This window comes from Penicillium solitum (assembly GCF_028829755.1).
Source record: "Penicillium solitum strain IBT 25940 chromosome Unknown utg000005l_segment0_segment0, whole genome shotgun sequence".
NCBI lineage: Eukaryota > Fungi > Ascomycota > Eurotiomycetes > Eurotiales > Aspergillaceae > Penicillium > Penicillium solitum.
Genome location: NW_027072125.1, coordinates 462,800 through 476,171, shown reverse-complemented (window position 1 = coordinate 476,171; position 13,372 = coordinate 462,800). Strand labels below are relative to the sequence as shown.

At 44.6% G+C, this 13,372-nt stretch overlaps 2 protein-coding genes across 2 annotated transcripts; one reads left to right on the top strand and one right to left on the bottom strand.

The window, feature by feature from the left end:
* Nucleotides 1-519: 519 nt before the first annotated feature.
* Nucleotides 520-852, bottom strand: N7455_007773 (uncharacterized protein; the record flags this gene model as incomplete). The annotated part of the gene is made up of 1 exon (XM_065605731.1): nucleotides 520-852. One exon carries the CDS (start codon nucleotides 850-852, stop codon nucleotides 520-522), a length of 333 nt encoding a protein of 110 aa, XP_065460680.1.
* A 9,916-nt stretch (nucleotides 853-10,768) lies between these two features.
* Nucleotides 10,769-11,697, top strand: N7455_007772 (uncharacterized protein; the record flags this gene model as incomplete). Its single annotated transcript, XM_040962410.2, has 3 exons — nucleotides 10,769-11,306; nucleotides 11,370-11,435; nucleotides 11,489-11,697. 3 exons carry the CDS (start codon nucleotides 10,769-10,771, stop codon nucleotides 11,695-11,697), a joined length of 813 nt encoding a protein of 270 aa, XP_040807143.2.
* Nucleotides 11,698-13,372: the final 1,675 nt, after the last annotated feature.

Here is a 13,372-nt window from a genome sequence, read left to right as displayed (position 1 = left end):
AGAAGTTTTTATATCTGAGTAAGAAGTATTTGTTCTCCGTGAGAACGAAGAGTGGAATGCACTACGGGTTTACACCCTTCTACACTTTTTTCATTCTCACAAAGCCAGTTTACCTAGCAAACTTCTCAATAGTGAGAATCGAAAGCGCGAATATTTACCTATTATTAGACATGCGTGCCACACTATATTCTTGTATTCCACTCGTTATTCTAAGCTAGGCGCCATGGAGAGTTCTTGGCCACTCTTACACATTCTGAAAAAGCCTGGTCCTGAAGTAAATTTATTTAACGTGGCTTATTTGTGCATTTTTGTAGTGAACAGAAAACACCATTGGTTTCATTGAGCGAGAGAGAGAGAGATCGAACACTAGGTAGGGAGTAAGGTCCTATCTGATTACCTAGGCAGATTTCCCCTCTAGTTCTAAAAGAGAACGTGCAGCATCAACAACGGTATCCTCAAGCGTGTGGTACTGAATACCCAGGATCTTCTGTGATTTCGTGTTGTCGATGGTGTACACCGTCAAGGGACAGCTCCAGTGCCCGGATTCCCAACAGGCACGCGGTCTTGAATTTCAGGAATCTTCTCACGCAAAACGTCAACAAATTGTTGATAGGTAAAGTTACCGGTGCAAAGGAAAAAGCGTTCGCCACCAGCCTCAGGAACCTCGTAGGCACGAAGATGGGCCTTTGAAACGTCACGAACGTCCACAAATGACCAGAACATATTTTGCGGGACCTCATCGGAGGATTTGGTTCGAGGTGAAATCAGACGGTAGATATCAGAAGAAGAGGTATTCAGCTTGGCCAGGTTGGCAGTGGCATTGATATTAGGGCCGTACACCATGGGAGGCATGATTGTTGCGATATCGAAATTGGGCTTATTACCTCACCGCGCCTTTCATCGCCGGAGACATATACAACAAGAATCGTTAGGTTCTTTTTAGATGTCTTTTGAGCTGTCTTTTGAAGTGGCTTTTGATATACCTTTTAGATGTCTTTTAGCTATCTTTTTAGATATACACGAGGGCAGTAAAAAAGAGCATATTCTATATGAGACTTTTCTACATATAACCTTGGACTAAATAATTAGTCTCCGATTCCTGGCCGGGATATACCTTCGCATACTTGTAAGTGAGAGTGGAATCTAAATTAATGCCTGGCAATATGAACCAATGAGAGAGTTATGAACCAGTAGCATACTTGGTCGCCCGCCGTACAGACCTACACCCCTATAGCCCCACCTAGTTCACCGCCACTATAGATCTATACCGCCTACCTAAAACGCGTAGTATCCATGAATATAATCATTATAAAATAGCACATAGAGCTGATTTTTCGCGAACAAATGATGTATTATCCATTCCTGATACAATACGTGTAAGTTCATAGAGAAAGCACTGTATGTATTCTGGTGGACGAAGAGGAGAAAGAGAGGACGAGAGAGCAGGCAAACTATCTGGGTTCTATTTACATGTGATGCCTTAGGCATCCGGGCATCCAACATCCCCCTCATAGAATCCTGCATGCACTCCCTATCAAGATCTCCAGTTCCGGCATACATAGTAAAACTCTGCAAATTTCTTGTGGATTTAGCACATGCCAATTAGCTCGGTAAAGATCTTGAATTGATCCTTTGCAAGAGCCTTGGTAAATCCATCTGCGGCATTTCGCTTGGTGTTCACTCGATGAATCTCAACATGTCCTTGCGCCACTGCATCTTTGACAAAGAAGTAACGAAGATTAAGCCATCTGTTCGCCGATTTGCCTCCTTTCTTCGAGAGAAGCAATTGTGAGTTGATGTTGTCAGTGTAGATCTCTGTAGGACGCTGCTCTGGGAGCATAAATGATCGTGCGATCTTGTTCAACCACATTGCATCACGACTAGGTTGATCCAGTGCACACCACTCAGCAACTGTCGTCGAATTGGCCGTGATCGTCTGCTTCTTCGTAGACCACATAACAGGTGATCCGGCAAGGTACCAGACATTTCCTTCTGTCGATTTGCTATCTTCCCAGTCTGTATGTGAAGCATCTGTGTGTGCATAGAAGCGAAGTTCACCGGTTCGACCGAGGATAATTCCGATGTCAGGTTTTCGTCTCAGATACTTTACAACATGTTGCATTGCTTTGTAGTCAGAAAGGGTGGGATTTGCTAGTCGATGCTGTAAGCGTGTCACTGCGAAGCGAATGTCTGGTCGTGTCTTGACTGCCAACCAGTTTAACATCCCCACGATAGACTGATATTGATCAAAAGCATCGTCATCTAGTGCATTGGTCGCATCGGCTGGTGTCTCTCTCCATGCAGCTGGCAATGGCGTGTCTTTCCAGCCAGAGGTTTTAGCCATACGTAGCACCTTTTGCACGTACGCTTTCTGTGACATAGTGATTGTCCCGTTGGCGTAGTCTCTGTCGAGCGCACAGTTCAAATACTGCTTTGGCTCACCGAGGTCCTTCAAGTCGTAGTACTGACGAAGTTCGCTGACAACTTGCTCAATGTCATCGTCGGATGGTGCAGCAATGATGAAATCGTCAACATGGATCATCATAATAGTCAAATTCATGCCTTTGCCTTTGATATAAACGCAAGGATCATCATCCAGCGGACGAAAGCCAATCTGACGTAGTTTGCAGTCCATCTCTTCGTTCCATAGGAAAGCAGAGTCTCGCAATCCGAAGAGCGCTTGATTGAGTATACACACCCAGTGTTTCTTGTCTCCTTGTGCATCTGCGTACTCAAAACCTGTAGGTTGTCTCATATAGACTGTCTCCACATCTTCACGTGAAGCATTGAGATATGCAGCAGTGAAGTCAACTTGCCTCCATTTTAGACCATACACTGCAATCAGTGTGAGAACGATTTTGATCATACATTCGGCGACGACAGGGGCATATGTTTCTCCATCATTTTTGTCTTGGAAGTTGCCACATACCACCCATCGTGCTTTGAAATCGTAGACTTCATCTCTGGTGTTGGATTTGACAGTGAATCTCCATTGTCCTGGCAGTACCTTAGCTTTTGACGGCTTAAGGATCAAGCTCCATGTGCCTTTAGCCTCGAGATCACTAAGTTGTCTTTGCATAGCCTCTTGCCATTGAGGCCAGAAAGGGCTCTTTTGCGCTTGCTTGTACGTAGATGGCAAGTCAACGTCCTTTGCGCATAGCGGCTTTCCATTGTAGAGAAATGGTTCGTCAATATCGACTTTGTCCATTGTCACATCAGCTGTTGCAGACATCGCACTAGGTCCCGCAGACCCCTGTCCATCACCCTCCGTCACGTTGTTACCGCCCGAGTCCTTCGCCTTTGCCCTTGTGGCAGCTCGTTGAATATCTCGGTCTCGTTTCTCGTACTCGACAGCGAGGTGTTTCTGCTTTGGATCGTGGTATCGGTCAGGTGCAATCCCGATATTCGCTCGTCTCGATCGGCGGGGTAGGGTGGGAGCCGGTGTAGCTGGGTCCTGAGAGATAGGATCTGGCGATGACTCAATTGAGATGATCTCACGGCTTGGTGACATCTCTGATCTCGCAGTAACCGGTGTGTTCTCAGTGCTTGTCGTTGTCTCCGTTGTATCGATAGCCTGTGTGATCTCACGACTTGGTGACACACTGATTTGTCGAGCGGGTGTAGCCTGTGTGGTCTCACGACTTGGTGACACACTGGCTTGAGGAACTGGTGGAGCTTGTGTGATCTCACGACTTGGTGACACACTAGCTTGTTGAACGGGAGAAGCTTGTTGAGTGGGAGATGAGAAAGGGTATTGGTAATCTGTTCTCTGTCGCTCTGGAGAAGGAGTCATATCTTCTGATTCCTCGGTGACAGCTCTCTCAATGTTGTCGGTATCTCGACGAATATCGTCCATACTTTCAGCAAGTTGAGACACTTGGGTTGACAGTTGTTGAAGTCTTCTTCCGAGATCTTCTTTCTTCCGCTCAATGTCCAAAACCTGTGAGACGCTCTCAGTGGTAGGATCCGTGATCTCAGTGATTCTCGCGCCTGTCATCATGGGCTCCTCTCCCACAGTTGGGAGAAAACTTTGAAAGAGTTTGCGCTGTTTTATTGGCGGAATGATTGTTCTCTGCGGTGGTGCCTTCTGTGGTGTCTCAGGCATTGTAGATGCACTGCCATGAATTGTTGGAAGATGAATTGTAGACGGCGTAACAGGTGCTTGTACAGCTAATCGTGTAGGAGTTTGTACCTGTAGTGTACGTACTACTTGCTGCTGCTTCTTTTCTGGCTTCGAGATCTCGTCTTCTTGCGACAGTGAGACAGGCATGAATCCGACGACATCATCATCATCATCAGGATCCTTGGGATCGGTGGGTGCTTTGCTAGCTGGTGTTGGTCCCATACCATCGTCATCTCTAGGTTGCGGAAAACCAACATCACGAGACACTACCAGTTTCTTCGTGACTGGATCCCACACTTTGTAAACATGACCACCGTTCCCCTCATAGCCAACAAGCATACCTTTCCACACTCTGGGTGCTGCTTTCCTAGCCTATGTCCTCTTAGGCTTCGGAATGTGGACGTATGCAGCTGATCCCCATGGTCTAAGGTGCTTCAAGGAAGGCTCTGGGTTTGCAATTTCAAGTTCTTGACGCCAATGTGTGAGCGGCGAGATCTTAGTCTTTGGATTGACTAGTCTGTTGTAGATGTAGATGGCTGTGTCTGTCGCATACGGCCACATCTCTTCCGGCATCTTCGCATCGATGATCATCGTTCTCTGTATGTCATTGATATGTCCACCGAAACGTTCCACCGTACCATTTAGCTCTGCGGTGTAAGGTGGTGTGGTCTCAAAAGTCATACCATGCTTCTCACCCCATTTGATGAACTCTTTAAACTCTGTACCGCTATCCATTCGCCAGATGCCTGGGTATCTGCCGGTAAGTAATTTGATCTTCTCACAGAACGCAGTAAGCTTATGGTAAGCATCACTTTTATTCTTTAGCATGATTCCCTCAATTAATCGAGTAGCATCATCAACGACTGGTAGCCAGTAGTTCTCTCCGTTTAGCCCAGTGGGTTTCATTGGCTGTGTATCAACGTAGAATTTCCATGCTACATCTTGTACCCTCGCCTGTTGTTGACGGGATATCTTGAGCTTTGACTTACCTTGAAAACAGGCGTCACAATCGAAGTGTTCCGTGCCGTACTACTCATCATCACCTAGTTGTTCAGCATATTGTAGTGTGGAAGCAATGCGAGCTTTTCCAGCATATCCGAGACGTCTGTGGATCTCGTACGCAGTCACTTTGTTCACAAATCCAATCTCATCGTCATCGTCGGAATCTATGTCCGATTTGATCTCATTGGGGTCATCATCGTCCTTCGGACTGACAAGGTACGGGACACCTATTGACGTGTCTGCATACCCTAGGATGTCTCCCCTTCCATTTGTGAGATTCTTAGTGCGTGTGTCGTAAGAGATATCTTATTCTTCAAGAAGCTTTTGCATACCAAATAGCTTGCCGTGTCCCCCAGGAGTGTAGTAACCAGTTGTCATAAACGAGTACGTCTTTCCATCCAAACCTGGCAGGGCAGCCCTTACAATGACTTCACCGTGGCCTAGCGTAACGACTCTATTACCAGAGTAATCCTTATACGCATAAGCTGTGTCAGGGTGATCCAGTTGGTATGTGTGGAAGTCCTCGAGATCGTGTGTCAATGTCTTGTCAGAACCAGTATCTAGCAACCAATCATTCTTCCTATCAACAGAATTGGCAGCTGCAACAACCATATTGTTCTGTCCATCTTGACGTTGAGTTCTCTAGATAGCCTTTGAATAGGCCCACAAGTTGCCGGACGGTTCCCACGAGGCTGGTGGGTTGTCACTGAGATAGGCACATCTCTTTGCAGTGTGCGGTCCAAAGCCGCAGAATGAACACATGTTATTGTCATCCTTTTGTATACCATTACGCATCTCTTTTGCGTAGTCATGAATGTCTTTACCGTCGGCAGGCTGCTTGCGAAGACCTCTCTTCTTCTTCTTTTTAGCAGTGGCTACGTCTTCGTCGATAGCATTGATGTCTTTGCTGGATTGGGTGTTATCGTCATTGTTGTGACCGTTGTTGTGACCACCTCGGCCACCACGGTTTCCTCCACGACCACCTCTTCCATTGCCTCGGCCACGGCCGGCATTGTTATTGTAGACAGCATTGGTGACACCTTCCATGTCAGCAGCTGCTTGGAGTGCTCTCCAGTACTCCTCCACCTTGTCGAGATTGAGTTTCTTGGGTTCGAGACTTGCGACTTCTTCCCTAATAAACTGGACCTTTTTGACTTCCAATTCAAGGTTTTGAAGGACTTGTGATAGGCCGTGTGCTGGGTGCGGTGCTGCCTTGAATCGAGCAAGCACATGGTACTGTCGCTGGTACTCCTCAATGTACTCGCTTGCTGAGTTGTAATCCGATCGTTTCATCTTATCGAACTTCCTCATCTCAAGGAATGCAGTTTGCATCCGGTCACTGCCTTGTGTCATAGCCATAAGCTCATCGTACAATTGATCAGCGTACTTAGGCATCTTTGACAAATTGCGCAGCTTGTTCTGTAGTGTGACATCGATTTGATTGTACATCCAGCTTGCAACTAAGCGAGACCAGTACTTCCATCTTTCAAACGAAGCATGTGACTTGGGAGGTCGGGGAATGTCGCTTTCTAGCAGCCATTCCAAAGCGTATGGGATCAACTGGTAAGCCAGTGCCTGTTTCCAACCACTTGGATCAGTGTCATTGTGCTCCAGTGTCCTCACTTTCTGAATTTTGGTCATTGCAATCGTTAGCAGACCATGTCCCTGATGGGACGGCTTGTTATCCTCATCCTCGCTGTCACTGGCATCCTGCGCAAATTGGATCGGATCGTTCAAGGACGGGACTTCATTGGGATCAATCGTGTTAGGCGGTACGCCGGGAGGGGGGGTTTGTGGGTTGGTGTCCCCCACATTTCCGGTCGCGACGTCTGCCATGATTGGATTGTAAAGCTAAACGGAGCTTTTGCCGGCGGGGCTCGAAGGATTTCCTGGATGTTATTGGCTGGATCCGAATCCGTGTAGTGTACCACGCACAAAGGTGGATCCACTGTGGGGTCAGATCGTCAAAAGTCTCCAGATGAAAATAGCTTCAGAGAAAAGAGTTGCTAGTGGTCCAACTAGCAAAAGAGGCTCATAACCTGATACAATACGTGTAAGTTCATAGAGAAAGCACTGTATGTATTCTGGTGGACGAAGAGGAGAAAGAGAGGACGAGAGAGCAGGCAAACTATCTGGGTTCTATTTACATGTGATGCCTTAGGCATCCGGGCATCCAACAATTCCTAAACCTTTAAAACGGATGCTTTTATTATATGCTATTATCAGTAAAGATAATTATGATATATGCTTTTTTCGACTGGCAGACTATTTTATAATCATAGGGGTGTGGGGCCTAGACCTCTGCATAGCCCACAAAGCCCATAGCCCAACCCAACCCAACCCACAAATGGGCTGGGCTTTGGGCCCTGCCTTCGGGCCCATTGGTGGGCTATGGGCCCAAGGTGAAAGCCCACCAGGGTTATTTCGGCCCATAATGCGCCCCAAACAATGCAAACATTCCAATTTATCGCAGCTGCATAAGTAATGCATTTTTCCCTGGTTATTTTAGGTATTCAAATTACCATTTAAGCTGTACATGAACCATCTTATAAGCTTATAAATTAAGTTATGGGACTGATTGATAAGATATCAAGTAAGATGCTAGGTGATTGAATAGTATATTTACATCCTGATCATGATATACATACTAATAACGCTCATATATATCATCCTCAACTCGCAACCTCTTCCTCCCTGATGTACGCTGCTGAGTATGAATACTCGGTAATTGCGGTGCAGCAGTAGCAGCAGCATCATCATCATCTCCGTCAAGACTGTCGCTATCAACATCTATCAAATCCCCAGATATATCATCCTGCTCTTCAGTATCACTAATCTCATCAATATCGACATCATCTGGCGTCTCATCCTTCTCTTCTACTAATACATCGGTCTTATTAGTAGTAAAAAACTTTCTAAATTCCTCCGATTTATGTACCTTAAGGTTAAACCTTGATACACAGAGATAGAGCATCAGCTCTTCGATGGTATGCGGCTTTAAGGAGCCGCGGCGATAATGACAGACGTCGCGTGTAGTATTAAACAGACGCTCTACTCCAGTACCTATTGCTGGGATTGCGAGAACATCCCTTACAAGTGCAGCGACGGCCGGAAAACGGGATTCATTCTCTCTCTAGAATGCGAGTGGCTCGGAATCAGTTATATCTATATTAAAATTAGTATCTAGTAAATTATTTGATCAGAAGGATTGGGATTGAACATACTACCGTCAAGATACTGCGTCATTTCATTAACAACTGGCTTTAACTTAGTGTTGGATTTCTGGCTTCGAATAAGATTGTGAAGAACTGATCTTGTTATCGATATAGAAGACTCTTATAGACCCTAAGTACTAGCAAGACGTTGCTAGATCGGAATAAGTGTATCTTAGAATGCTGCTCGATACTGATCCCGTAGTTCTTTTAAGTCGGACTAGTCATTAGAAAGAAAGAATTGAAATCTACTATCTAGCGATAGCATTGTTTACTGCCGAAATCTTTGATGTAGTGGATCTTTTACTGCCGGATTCGCCAAAGATCAATCAATCTCTTTGCGAGGTGTATGCCCACACTGAAGCGTGGCGGTGACTGGTTTGGTCAGGCGATGGACTCATTGTTGGGAGCGTTCTGGAAAGCTGATCCACGTCTATTACCATGTTGAGAGATTTACACACGGAACAAGTCTAAAGTTTGACGCATAATTTAGCAGTTGCGCCTTAAGAAAAGCATGCTAGAATTAAAAAGACTTTCTGTTCATACATGATGCCCAGCATATAACTATACGATAGATAAGTAGGAATTAGACCTTCGCAAAGCCCATAAATGGGCCTGACGTCCAAAGACCATCTCAGGGATAATGAATCGGCCTCTGTAATTGTTGTATTAGGAAACCTTCTACTAATTGTATAAAGTTCAAGTTTAAAATAATATTAAATTTCATAGCTAGTTATATAAGAATATACATTTTAATTTCAAGCGAAATCTATCCGGCAAAAGTGGAGATATTACAAAAAAAAGGTATAACTTAATCTTGATATTAGATATATATTTAGGATTTGTATAGGAGTACTACTACTTCTTTGTAATTTTTTAAATTATCTAAATTAACGCATTTCAAACATGACATAGGGATATTACTTATAATTTATTCTAACCCATTTAAATTAATAAAATATTACCTTGTTGACAATAGTAAGAAATGGTACTAAACATAATGTAATTAAAAAAAAAAAACCCAAAAAAGGGACTCAACTTTACTTACCATCTCGTTTTTTTGCAAGTTTTTTATTATTTTCGGCCTATTGGGCCCCCACAAAAGCCCAGCTCATTTATGGGTTATATTGAGATCTACAGGGTAGATAAGATCATGAAAGGACACTAATGTAGTGTATTGTATTGTTGTACAGAGATGTGTAGGTCGAAAGAGAAAGCTAGTCTACTACTATGGGTACATGTGACACCTGAGATTTCAAACAGGTTGGGTTGGGCTTGGCTATGGGCTTTATGGGCGTTGCGGAGGTTTAGTAGGAATGGCCACTTGGGTATCTTAGATGCTAGGGTCTGTCACTATTTTTGGTGAGGAACAGACTCCTCTAATGTTAATTCGCATCTAACCGAATTAATGGGGCTCCAATGTGATTTCAATACATTAAAAATTCGTATTTTTACGTATTTCTGACCTGTGAAGTTTTCGAGAAAGGCCAAATGAGATCAGTGGCTTTATCTAGTCACATCTGCTAAAGTTGCAATTATATGTAGTTGGAGCATCTATAGATGGAGAATTCACGGTTTGTTAGATTCGTTCGGACATACTTAGGTAGAGCTTTACTCTGAGTCCATGAATATTATTCTACCTAGCGATGAGGGCAATTTGTGGTACACGGGTCAAGCCAACAATAGATACACCACACAGAGAGAAAGAGACATGCCGGCGGACAATACCACGCTCTAGGATAAGGGGTAGGGAGTGGATTAGGAGGCTGTATGAGTGTGTATCTATAAGCTATAGCTAGAATTGATATACAACACGCAGTATGATACAAAAAATCTATTGAGGAGGCACATATAGGCTGGCGTGCTTCCCCACTACACTAAATAGGTAATAGGTAGTTACATAGTTACCTAGGTAGTATGCGCCATGATCAATTTAGATCTCCATGCAAGGGGTACGCATACAACGGGAAGAGATTGCAGAAAGTCTGCGATTTGCTTCCGAGATACCTTCAATATACGGCTGAACATATTTGTTGAGAATTCCATCACCGTAAAATCCCTATGCCTAGTGTCGTGATCGCCTCGGGCCTCGGGATCCATACCAACAATTTGAACCTGTTAACCTTTTGATCACATAATATACTCTGTCTGTAAGTGCCTTTATCGAACCACACGCGTAATCTGACAGACATGGATTTGAAATATGAAATGTGGGGGTGACATACTCCGTACTGTCAATGTAGATCATGATTCAAGTGTGGCTTCACTTTTCAGGTAGCCGCATCGCTGGAGATTACCTCATTTGATGTAAGGGGCATACTCTATCACGTAAAGAGATGGATAGTCAGACCCGCTAGGTCGACGTATAAGTATCTCTCGCCACATTACCTTGCGTTTTTCTTTCGGTATGATTCATTCAGGTCTTAAAAATATGAGAGGATTTCGCCCCGTGGCAGGTGTCACTCTATTTCTACAGCTCAGCTATGTTCATAGCCAAGAGCTCAACCTGAATTGCAATGTACCAGCCACCTCTTCCTCAGAATTCGAAGTTGATGCAGGGCTTCACGGAACCTATCACTTCAACGTGGTTCCGAGCGTTGACGCGCAAATCGGTTATATGAGTACTGCCTCTGCAAACAACTGTATTCGAGAATGCGCAGCGAGGACCGATGGTGCGAAATGTACGTGGTGGCAGGGATATTGTGTTTTCTACCACCCAACCGCTACTCTGGAGCCTCTGGATGGGTCCATTTACGTGACCTACCGGAAAACTCATGAAACCAATGATCATCCAGTTGATCAATTGTCGCAAGATCTCGCCAATTGCAGGACTCATAACCTTGCGCTAGAAGATGCAGCCATTGAATACCTTTCGGAGCGTGATCAGTCCCAGTCCGAACGAGATCGTTGTACCATTGATCTTGCTGCATGCGAATCTCAGCTATCCGCAGCACAAGTGCCGGTTAGATGTAAGTGCAACCCCCTTACTATACTCATCCAGTGGGGCTTATTTGGATCGTGCCTTTTTCTAGGCAACGAGGATGATGGCAAAACCACCAGTGTTCGGGGAAAGCTTTGGAAGCTCCATTGCCGTGAAGGTCAGTCTCCAGCAAGGGATTCCAGCAATCCAATTACTGATTATTTTTCTTAGATGCCGGGTGCTTACAAGGCCCCCACAACATTGGCAACAAAGATACTCTGGAGGCTTGTGTCGAAGAATGTGCAGGTAGAGCCGATTGTACTTTCCTCAGCTACAAGCCGAGCACCAAGGCTTGTTGGGCATCTCAGTCGGACCAGCAATATTCTACCTGTTCTAAATCTTATGATGCCAACTATCACACAGTTGAGCTGTTAGACTAGAGTTCATACTTCTTATTGGAATTTGAATGAAGTGGGGTCCTTGTTCTTGATTAAATGTGCGCTGGCATCGTATAACTTGCGCGAATTACTAGATTTGAGCGACCAGTAACCCTGGCTATTTCCTACGGCCGCCATGGTTAGTCGGTGCGATCCAGCCATGCTAGTCACGCCAACTCACACCAGCGAGACTTAAATATAGGATAGCCACGAGCCTGAATCGAACGTCAATGCTTTCTGACCATGTCCTCATAGTATATTAAGGTGGCGACATTTCTCGCGGCTGCTTTATCTCGCCCCAGCAGTCTATGAACGCCCCTGCAGAAATGTACGGATGTCAACAGTTTCTGTCTTGTCTCACCCCGGCCCAAGTAGGGTGACGTAAATGAGCGTCGATTTGCCTATGTACCTCCTGTGGCTAGCTGAATGATCGACAGTTCGTCCGGGCACCGAGCTTGGCATTTGCCCTGTTGTGGCATAATCCATAACTCAATACTCATTATGCAGAACCTCTAATTTCTTATAGCGATGTAGTCATTGAAACTTTTCAGTCAGATAGAGTAACACAGTAGTATATGACAGAAATCTGTGATACGAACAATGTATGGTATGGATGACTGATGTTGACAACTCTAATTGACTCGTCATTTCAACAATCTTTCAGGAATATGAGCGGTAATGATGACTAAACGTAATATATGATATGCCTGGTATTCAAAATCACATGATCTACATGGTATTATATCATGTAAATCCATGTATTCAACCTCGGACTTTGACATATATATAACCACTATGAGCTAAGATAAAATTTGTAGTCAATGTCTAATAGTAAACAATTAGTAGTCGTCTATGATAAAGCCACAGGGCATTTAATAGCTATATTGATGAGAATACAATACAGATGGAGAATGAATGGAGAAAGCACTGTATGTACCCAGCATCAAATATAAGATTGGGGTGTATGCAAATGTGGCCGGTCTAGGAAATACGTATTCTGATACCAGTGTTGTCAGCTCCCAATATGTGTTAAACTCTTTTATCCAAGGGTTCAACATGGAGGATACTTTGTGTGACTTTGTTGACGCAGGTAGTGGGAGGGAATGCTCTGATGTGAAGATTCGAGGTAAGATAGTACTGCCCCTTATCCCGTGGGTGAAGAGTTATTTAATTAGATTCCTAGCTCTTCTCTTCGAGCACTACTTTCTCGATGTTCATTGCCAACACATCATTTTCTGTGGATCTACGGACAATGGATATGCCCGTGTACCGGGATCCCATCGGGGTTCGGACCGTATTTCACTGGTAGAGGGTCCACCTTTCGCTTGTGAACTGAGAGATCTTGCATCCGACTTTGAGACAATCTCGTTCCCTAAGGTCTTTCGGTCGAAGAAGATGTCCAGAAAGGTATCATTTGGCGGCATAACGACTACTCCAGTTCCCACGCCACCGCGGACGCCCACTCCAAACTATGTAACTATAGCCAAAAGAAATTATTTAATATCAAACGATATCTCCCTGGCAGTCGATTCACCCGCAAGAACAACTGTAACCAACAGTCTAAAGTTGGTAGTTTGCAAGAACGCGAACGATGAATGGGTTGATAGCGCGTTACAGATCTCCACGAAGAGCAGAATTGATTACCTCATGCAGCACAAATACTGCAACCAATTTCATA